This window comes from Aquarana catesbeiana, linkage group LG07, assembly GCF_042186555.1.
Source record: "Aquarana catesbeiana isolate 2022-GZ linkage group LG07, ASM4218655v1, whole genome shotgun sequence".
NCBI classification, from domain to species: Eukaryota; Metazoa; Chordata; class Amphibia; order Anura; family Ranidae; genus Aquarana; species Aquarana catesbeiana.
In genome coordinates this window covers 304558998-304569126 of record NC_133330.1, presented here as the reverse complement: position 1 = coordinate 304569126, position 10129 = coordinate 304558998, and the positions used below count along the sequence as shown (strand labels likewise).

Sequence of the window (10129 nt, the reverse complement as noted above, 5' to 3'; positions counted from 1 at the left end):
TGAACTTTTCTGACATAAAGATAAATTTACCACTTTACCAATCTCACCTTAATGGTTTCATAGGAGTCAGTGATTAGTGCAATGAACAGGCTTAGAATCATGTAGATGAACAGGCTGATGAAGGAGTAGAGGTACAGTCTACTGAACAGCCACACAAAGGTACTCTTCTGTTGGATCTGTGCAAACGTGGCGAACATGTCATCACCATTGAGCAATGAGAAGAGGCACTCAGCTACGGTGTTCAGATCTTCAAACTGCGGAAAAAGTGCATTTGTGATAAGTGTAAAGAAATGCCACGTGGATTGGGTCCCTAGTTCTCTGCAAACACACTACAGTGAAAGCACAATTTTTTCATCATACCATACTTACCTGTAAAATCCTTTTCATCATGGGACAGAGTCAGGCTAATATTCATTACCTGCTGGGTTATACTCCATCTGCAGGTGAATGGACACTGGTAGACCAAAGGTCTTTAGACAGGAAGTGATCCCCTATTTAACCCCTCCCATACAGGAAGTACTTCAGTTTTGTAGCAAGCACTGAATCCTCAAAAAAGAAGGGAGGGACCTCTGTGTCCCATGATGTACTCAAAGAAAAGGATTTTGCAGGCAAGTATGACGAAAAAATCCTATTTTCTTTTTCATACATCATGGGACACAGAGCCAGACTAATATTCATTACCTGCTGAGACGTCCCAGAGCAATAGCCTTGAGGGGAGGGAGACACCCTGCCAAACAATAGCCATCAGAACTTACACGGCAGCCCACAGTACACTGCGGCCGAAAGCCGAATCCTCAGCTGCTCGAACATCCACTTGATAAAATTTTGTGAACATATGCACTGAAGACCAGGTAGCAGCCTTACAAATCTGAGCCACAGATACCTGATGGCGAAAAGCCCAAGAGGTTCCTACACCCCTGGTAGAATGAGCTCTCACCCTAAAGGAGAGGAGCTTTATGGTTTCAGACCGTAGGCCTGAATGTCCAATTGACGGACCCAATTGGCAATGGAAGCTTTCGAAGATGCCTGCCCCTTCTTGGGTCCCTTTAGTAAAACAAAAAAGGAGTCTGATCCTCGGATCTCCGCAGATCTAGACAAATAAACCTTGACTGCCCAGACAACGTCCAATGAATGCAGTCGTCTCTCTTCTGCCAAACGAGGCTGAGAGAAAAAAGAAGGAAAATAATGTCCTGGTTTAAATGAAAGGCCGACACCACTTTTGGCAAGAAGGATGGAACGGGTTGTAACACGACCCTGTCATGGTGGAGGATACAGTATGGTTCCCTGCATGAAAGGGCTGCCAACTCCGACACCCTTCTAGCCAAGGTGATGGCCATCAGGAAGGCTAGCTTGTGTGACAGCAAGTCTAGTGGAATTTCCTTGATAGGTTCAAATGGTTGTTTCTGTAAGACAGCTCAAGTTCAAGTCCCAAGGACACATAGGTGACCTAATGGGGGGAAGCAAACGAGTCGCCCCCTGCATAAAGGTTCGGACTAACGAACGGGATGCTAAAGGCCTTTGGAAGAATACAGACAAGGCCGAAATCTGACCTCCGATTGTACTTAAATCCCCAATTTCCACAGCCGACTGTAGAAAAGAGAGAATTCTCCCAATCATGTATTTCCGAGGATGCCATTTTCTGGCTTCACACTAAGCAATATAAGTCTTCCAGACCTTATGATAAATCTTCCTAGTGAGAACTTTTTTAGCATTCAATAGGGTAGACACCACTGGTCCCGAGATGCCACAATCCTTCAGCACCCTGGCTTCAATAGCCATGCCATCAAATTTAGAGACTGTAAATTGGGGTGGAATATAGGACCTTGAGACAGTAGATTGGGGCAACGTGGAAGCGTCCATGGCCTGTCTATTGTCACTCACACTCTCCGGGAACCAGGGCCTTCTGAGCCAGGCTGGTGCACCAGAATATCTGGAACCCCCTCTCTCCGAATCCTGCGCAACAAATGTGGAAGGATAGGGATTGGAGGGAAAGCATAAACCAGGGAACCATCAGAGCATCTGCTCCGATTGCCAGAGGATCCCTTGTTCGGGACACAAATTGCTGTTGTTACCTGGATGCCAATAGGTCGACCTCTGGACATCCCCAACGCTGGCAAATTTCCTGGAACACCCCTGGTTGTAGGGACCATTCCCCTGGGCAAATCTGCTGGCAGCTGAGATAATCTGCCTTCCAGTTCTCTACTCCGTGGATATGGACTGACGATAGAATCGGCACATGTTCCTCTGCCCAGGTTAGTATGTGGTTGACCTCCTTCAGAGCTGAATGACTCCTGGTACCGCCTTAGTGGTTTATATAGGCCACTGCAGTGGCATTGTCAGACTGAACCCTGATAGGGCAGTCCTGAAGCTCCACCAACCAGGACCGTAGGGCCAGACGTACTGCCCGTAATTCCGGGACATTGATGGGCAGGATCTGTTCTGTCCCTGGCCTTTTCCCCTGAGCTGTGAGCCCTTCTAGGGTCGCTCCCCAGCCAGAGAGATTGGCATCTGTAGTCAGTACTCTCCAAGTTAGCGGGAGAAAGGATTTTCCCTTTTGCAGGCTCTGATCCTGCAACCACCAGTTTAGGCTTAAGCGTGCCCGAGGAGATAAGCACATTGGATAATCCAGGGCTTGTCCTTTTCTGTTCCAAGCCAACAAGACGTCTTGTTGTAAAAGGTCTGGAATGGAATTGGGCATAGGGCACTGCCTCGAAGGAGGATACCATCCTACCTAGAAGACTCATACAGAGCCGAATAGAGGGTTGTCTGGTGCCCCTTGTCTGACGCACCTGATCTTGCAGGGCACAAGAATACTCTTGCTTGAACCGTATCTAGGATCAGACCTAAATACTTTAGACTTTGAGCTGGTTTCAAGGCTGACTTTTCGGTATTTATGATCCAGCCTAAGCTTTTCAAATACCGCACTGTGCATATTATGCTCTGTTCTAGAGCCTGTAATGAGTGATCTCTGAGCAGGAGGTCATCCAGATACCCGAGCGCCAGGATCCCTTGGGCCCTTAAAAGACTCAGTACTGGTGCTAGGACCTTTGTGAACACCCAGGGAGCTGTAGCAAGCCCGAAGGGTAGAGCCACAAACTGAAAATGATGTCCCTTACTGCAAAACGTAGGAACCTCTGATGAGGCTGTAAAATAGGTATGTGTAAATACGCGTCTTTTATATCGATGGAGGCTAGAAAGTCTCCCCTCTGGAGTGAGGCTACTACTGAGCGGACAGACTCCATCCGAAAGGACTGTATCAGTAGATACTTGTTCAGGGATTTTGAGTTCAAAATGGGCCTTGTGTCCCAGTTTGGTTTTTGAACCTTAAACAGGTTTGAGTAAAACCCTGTGCCCCTTTCGGATACAGGAACCTCTAAAGTCACTCCTTGATGCACTAGATGATGTAGTGCCTGAAGCAATAAGATTCTTTTGGGAGGATCCAAGGGAACGCTGGATCTAAAAAACCTCTGAGGGGGAACGCCCGCAACTCCAGCTTGTAACCGCAAGATAATTGAGGTTACCCCCTCGTCCTGAGTTATTGTTCTCCAAATGTCCTCAAAGTGCAGCAGCCTTCCCCCCACTCGATAGAGTGGGGGCGTCCCCTCAAAAGGAGGGCTTGGTGCTGGGTTTAGAAGAGATTTGGACCCAGGGCTTCTTCTGGCCCTGGCCCTGCGGCTTGCCCCTGGCCCTAGCGCCCTGTTGGTGGTGGAACCGCCTTGACGCTGAGTCATTTGAGGAAGCAGGCCCTGAGGTTTTAAACAAGGGACGTCTGGTGCTTTTCTTCACAGGAAGTAGAGAACACTTCCATCCATCTCTTGGATATATTTGTCCAAATGATCACCAAATAAACGTTCCCCATGAAAAGGGAAACCTGCCAATAACTTTTTACAAGGAAGCTCGGCTGACCAGTTCTTAAGCCACAAAAGTCTTCGCATATGTACAGACAAGAGAGCCAAATAAGAAACCTGCTGTATTGAATCCTTTAAAGGTGTCAACAGCAAAACACAGCGCTCAAGGATTATCTGTCTTACTTTCAGGCAGATCATCCTCCTGGTTAGGCCTATCAGGTCGTTTGATCTGATCCTTTATGGACTGGCAGATACCAATTGCTGCAAAAGCTGGCTGAATAGCTGAACTGGCCAAAGAAAAGGAAGCCTTTAATAATGACTCCAATTTCTTGTCAACAGGGTCTTTCAAGCCCTGTGCGTTATCTACTGGACAAGTTAAGTTCTTGTTTAAAGGAAGAGACTGCTGCATCTACGGCAGGCATGCTCCATTTTTAAAAAAACTTTTCATCCATGGGAAATAAAAAAAAGGGGAAAACTTCTTCTTAGGAGGAACAAAAATCCTGTCAGGATGTTCCCAATTAGCATACACCGCCTGTTCCAACAGGGGGTGTAGGGGGAAAGCCTGTGCAGCCTATAGAGACCTCAGCGATCTCAAAGAGGACCAGGGGGGCTCAGTCACCTCTGCAAGAGGCAACTTAAAGGCAGAATGAACCATTTCGGTCAGAGTCAGGATCGAAAGCCTTAGCGACTGAGAGGCAGACATCAACTGGATATCTTCTTGTCCAGATTGCTCGGAAGCAGACTCATCTGCCGGGCCACTAGGAGGCTCCGGGGAGGGGAGATCTGTCACGCTTCTTGCCACCCTGTGGGATGGAGGCAATCATGCCAGCAATCCTGTGCTCTAACCCGACTAGGGCCAAGGACAGTTTAACCATGGTCATAAAGGGTGAAGCATTAGCGCTGACTGTAGGTACAATACCAGTTAGGCGCAGTGGCTCAAAAGCCTCTGGTCCTTCAGGGGATACAACACTAGGGATATGACTAGGTTTATCAGGAACTACTGGCAACATAGGTGTGCTCTTCCCTGTAGTGTTTGTCCCGCTCCTCTTTTTTTAAGACATTTACCAGCCACAAAAAGAGAGAGTACTTGGGTGTAGTATTAAAACACCTCAGAAAGGAGACCCTTTAATAATGCTCACCAAGCCCCTATGTAACAATCCTGCCAAGCACCTTTAGCCTGCCAAACACTTGGTGACTCACGTGACCCGGGTAAGGAGAAATGAACTGCTGCAAGTGTCTGTTCAGAGCCTGCTCTGTGTCCCACAGCTACCTTCTGGAAGCACCGCATGACCTACACAGCTTAAAAAAGCTGGGTGCGTGCCAAAACCTTCTGCGCGTGCACACGCTCGTGCGCGGTCCCGGCGAATGGGTGTTGTTGTGTTTGCGTATGACGCAAATTTTCGTGTGCCCAGATAAAGGCTACTGCGCATGTGCAGCGAAGCCGCATGCGCCATGGCCACCAAACAAACTGATGAGCCCAGCGGCACTTTTGCCAATGCACGTGCATCATGGCCGCCAAACTGCCAAGTCCAGCGCCACTTGCATGTGCGCCATGGCTGCCAAACAAACTGCTGAGCACAGCAGCGCTCTTTCGAACGCACGTGTGCCATGGTGAACCAAGGCAAAATGGCACACTGTCGTGCGCCATCATACAGGTAAAAAACAGCTAGACACAAGCAAAAAAAAGTACACTTTGCAAACACCCACAGCTAGCCCAAAACTCCTCCATATGGTCACCGCACACAGGTATCCAGCCTCTAGCTAGCCTGGCTGATTGTTACAATCACTGGGACACCCCACAATAATAAGAAAAGGGGTTTCACTTACCCGTCCAGGTGCAGGGCAGCTTTGAAACTAACAGCTCAAACTTCACCCATCACGGCGCGTTCCTGTCACTTGAGGACCTTCAAGGACTGGGTACCCTTTTCATGTTTAGGGTCCACTCCCTTGGACCTGTACAGCACCCTGCAGGAATGCCTTAGTGCTGGGGTGTCCAGGATTCCACTTCACAGGGTCCAGTGCCCGGAGGCCGCATTACAGGCAAAACCTTGCAGGATCTTGAGTCTTCTTTGCGAGGCTCGGTACCATTTATCTAAGCATATAAAGCCTGTGTCAAATGGATCCGATCGGTCAATCCCTTGATTCATTTAAGAACCGTTTGTGGGACTAGAGACCTGGAGCTCACAGAGCTCAAACAAACCATGCCATCCACCTTGCAGACACTGGTAAAAAAAAAAAAAAAAACTGAAGTATTTCCTGTATGAGAAGGGTTATATAGGGGATCACTTCCTGTCTAAAGACCTTTGGTCTACCAGTGTCCATTTACCTGGAGATGAAGTATAACCCAGTAGGTAATGAATATTAGCCTGACTCTGTGTCCCATGATGTATGAAAAAAATATTTTCAGTAAGTGCAACCTTAAAGTGATTGTAAAGACAATTTTTTAAAAAAATTAAAAAAAAAACACAACACGTCATACTTCCCAGCTATGTGCAATGATTTTGCACAGAGCAGCCCCCCATCCTCCTCTTCTGAGGTCCCCTGCCGGTGCTCTGGGCTGCTCCTCTTCTCCATGTGCCCCCATAGGAAGCCGCTTGCTATAATGGCACATGTATGAGCTCGATCCCCTTATCCACAGTGGGGCTCAGCCCTACCCCCCTGCTCCCTCGTCCCTTGATTTGATTGACAGCAGAGAGAGAGAGAGAGAGAGAGAGAGAGAGAGAGAGAGAGAGAGAGAGAGAGAGAGAGAGAGAGAGAGAGAGAGAGAGAGAGAGAGAGAGAGAGAGAGAGAGCGCGCTGGATCATGATCAGGCTCAGGTAATTAATTGGAGGGAGCCAAAAGTTCCCAGTCCATCCCCGACTCAGGGCACAGCACTATTGTCATGTAGTAAACAGTACAGGGACGTGCGGTGAGGTCAGTGGCTGGTGAGGCACTGGCTATATCAGAGCCAGATACACACAGGTTACATACGCCGTGATCGTTAGAGTGAGAGCAATCATTTTAGTATGAGACCTCCTATGTAACTCTAACATGTAACCTGTAAAAAAAATTTTAAAGCGACACCTATGGAGATTTTTAAGTACCAAAGTTTGGGGCCATTGCACAAGTGTAAGCAATTTTAAAGTGTGGTCTAATTACTTGGTGTAACATCATCTTTCATAGTATACAAGAAAAAAAAAAAAAAAAAAAAAAAATCGGGCTAACTTTAGTGATTTTTTTAAACATTTTTTTATATTCATGAAACAGTTTTAAAAAAACAAAAAAGAGAAAAAAAAAACGAGTTTGAAAATTTTTTGCGCAAATACCGTATATAACATAAAAAGTTGCCAAATAACATAAAAAGTTGCAACGACCATTTTATTCCATAGGGTGTCTGCTAAAAATATATATATATATGTTTGGGGGTTCTGAGTAATTTTCTAGCAAAAAAATGATTTTTACATGTAGGAGATTAGTGTCAGAATTGGCCTGGGTGGCAAGGGGTTAATTACCATAAGTAATATACAATGGATGGAAGGACCTGGTGGTCCTAGTAGATGATAGGCTCAGCAATGGCATGCAATACCAAGCTGCTGCTAACAAAGCAAACAGAATATTGGCATTAAAAAGAGGATTCATTCCAGAGATAAAATGATAATTCTGCCGTTCTACAAGACTCTGGTCCGGCCGCACCTGGAGTATGCTGTCCAGTTCTGGGCACCAGTCCTCAGGAAGGATGTACTGGAAATGAAGCGAGTACAAAGAAGGGCAACAAAGCTAATAAAGGGTCTGGAGGATCTTCGTTATGAGGAAAGGTTGCGAGCACTGAACTTATTCTCTCTGGAGAAGAGACGCTTGAGAGGGGATATGATTTCAATTTACAAATACCGTACTGGTGACCCCACAATAGGGATAAAACTTTTTCGCGGAAGGGAGTTTAATAAGACACGTGGCCACCCATTAAAATTGGTTTAAACCTTAAACTACATAGAGGGTTCTTTACTGTAAGAGCGGCAAGGATGTGGAATTCTCTTCCACAGGCGGTGGTCTCAGCGGGGGGGGGGGGGGGCAGCAATGGTTTCAAGAAACTATTAGATAAGCACCTGAACGACCACAACATACAGGGATATACAATGTAATACTGACATATAATCACACACATAGGTTGGACTTGATGGACTTGTGTCTTTTTTCGACCTCACCTCCTATGTAACAATTATTATATATTGTTTTTAAGGTAATTTACTAGATTTTCAAAAACTGTACTCAAGCACATGGCTTAACGGACAAATTACTGAAGTTTAAAGTTATAACTTTTAAAACAGTAAATTTCACAGAAAATAGTAAATTACCGTATCTATCGGCGTATTACACGCACAGGCGTATAACACGCACATTCATTTTAAGAGGGAAGTTTCAGGAAAAAAACTTAAATTTTAAATAAAGAATGCCCATCTGCAGCCTCACAAGCGCCATCAATGCAGCCTCATCAGTCCACATCAATGCAGCCTCACCATTGCCATCAATGCAGCAGCCTCACCATTGCCATCAATGCAGCCTGATCGATGCCCATCTGCAGCCTAGAGGGGACAGGGAGGGGGGCGGGACGAGCACCGACAGATTACATACAGTGAGAATCTCCTATGATAGACAGAACAGTGGTCCAATGGCGTCCCAGGAGACGGGACTTCCTATTACAGAGGCTGCCAAGTAAACAGGAGATTCTCACTGTATTTAATCTGACAGCGCTCGTCCCGACCCCTTCCCTGTCCCCTCCGAGGCAGCTAAAATTTAAGTATTGGCGTATAACACGCACGCGCTATTTGCACCCAATTTTCATGGTGAAAAAGTGAGTGTTATACGCCAATAAATACAGTATGTTATAACATATAGCATAATAATATAGGATTTAGCTTGATTAAAACAGTACCTTTTCAGCAGCATAGGATTCTCATTCTCCCTCTTAACGGTGTGAGAAAAACATGGGATTGTGGGTAAATCTTATACCCATAAACTCATGCTTTTTCCTTCTAGTTAATAGGGCTGGGCGGGAAGGGAACATGTGTCTTTTTGACACATGACCTCTTCTATGACGCTGCAGTGTGAGGAGAGCCTCCACTGCAGCATTTTTATTGGACAGCTTGTTCCAATGGTGCTTTACCATTAGTCCAAGGCTCCAAGCTGTCCATTAAGCTCAGTGCCTCTGACAAGAAGTGAGAGGCACTGTGAGCTCAACCTCTCAGTCTTCTGCAGAGTGTGTCAGCTTGTATTTAAACTGGCCGCTCCGTATTTAGCTTCTGACAGGCTGCACAAGAAGCCCCGTATCACCGGAACTATAGGTGGCAATTTTGACCAGTGGTGGGGTAGGACTTCAGCTTCCTACCCTCAAAATTTGGAGTCTCTGTGACCTCAGGTCGCGAGCCACAACCCTCGATCGTTTTTTTTTTATGTTCATGGCTGCCTCCCCTGACTGCACATCTCTGGGTAGGTCTGTGTAATGTAGCTTACAGTTTTCATCAGAAATACGAAGGTGGTGGAATAGGGAACCTAGTCTGATTACATTTACTTGGGACCTACTGAAAACATTTGCACAACTTTATTTGGTTTGTGTGTCAATTTTCTGTTGAACATCATTATTGTGTGTGATTATGTGATAACTTGTGTCTTGTATTGCATTATGGTTTTGCATTGATCTGTCTGCATTTTATTTCCCCTTAAGGAAACCAAAAAGGAGTTTTGCCTTTTCTTTTGCTTAAAATATGTCAGCAATAAGGAAAATACATTTTTGCATATTACTGAACTGAAGGAGTGCGTTAATACAGAAAAAAAAAGCACCTCCGTGACTTCTACTAAAAGACATGGCTCTGGAAATAAAACTGGTGTGATGCATGTTAAAATACATCTATACAACAGTTTATTGCTAAAAACTACAAATACAAACAGGGTTGTATCTTCAACCATTACATGTGGTCAGAAAAAACCCCCAAAAGGGAGCTCTTCCCTCAACCTGACAAACCATAGAATTACTTTCTTTAATACTGCACGAAGGTGCATTGTGGCTTCAATGCTGAATTAATGATCATTCTCCATCCCCAAAACGTCCATGTAAGATGGCTCTTAGCATAAATCTATATACTGGGTGGGCTGAGGAAATGTATAGCTAATTAGATGTCAGGAGATTGGATTAGAAGAAGAGTTAGACACTCAAAGTGCAGAATCCTCCAATTAAGGACTAATGGCCAGGAGATATAATGTATCGCATTTATCGGTGTACAGGGAATACACAGCGAGGATTTGGGTG

General features: G+C 45.6%; 1 protein-coding gene across 1 annotated transcript in view; it reads right to left on the bottom strand.

Annotated features, from left to right (window-relative positions):
- The window catches only part of MCOLN2 (mucolipin TRP cation channel 2), a 122609-nt gene that overhangs the window by 29243 nt on the left and 83237 nt on the right, over positions 1 to 10129 (bottom strand). The window contains exon 12 of the mRNA XM_073593627.1: positions 48 to 254. Within this exon, the coding sequence (XP_073449728.1) occupies positions 48 to 254 (207 nt within the window). The remainder of the gene's footprint in view (positions 1 to 47; positions 255 to 10129) is intronic.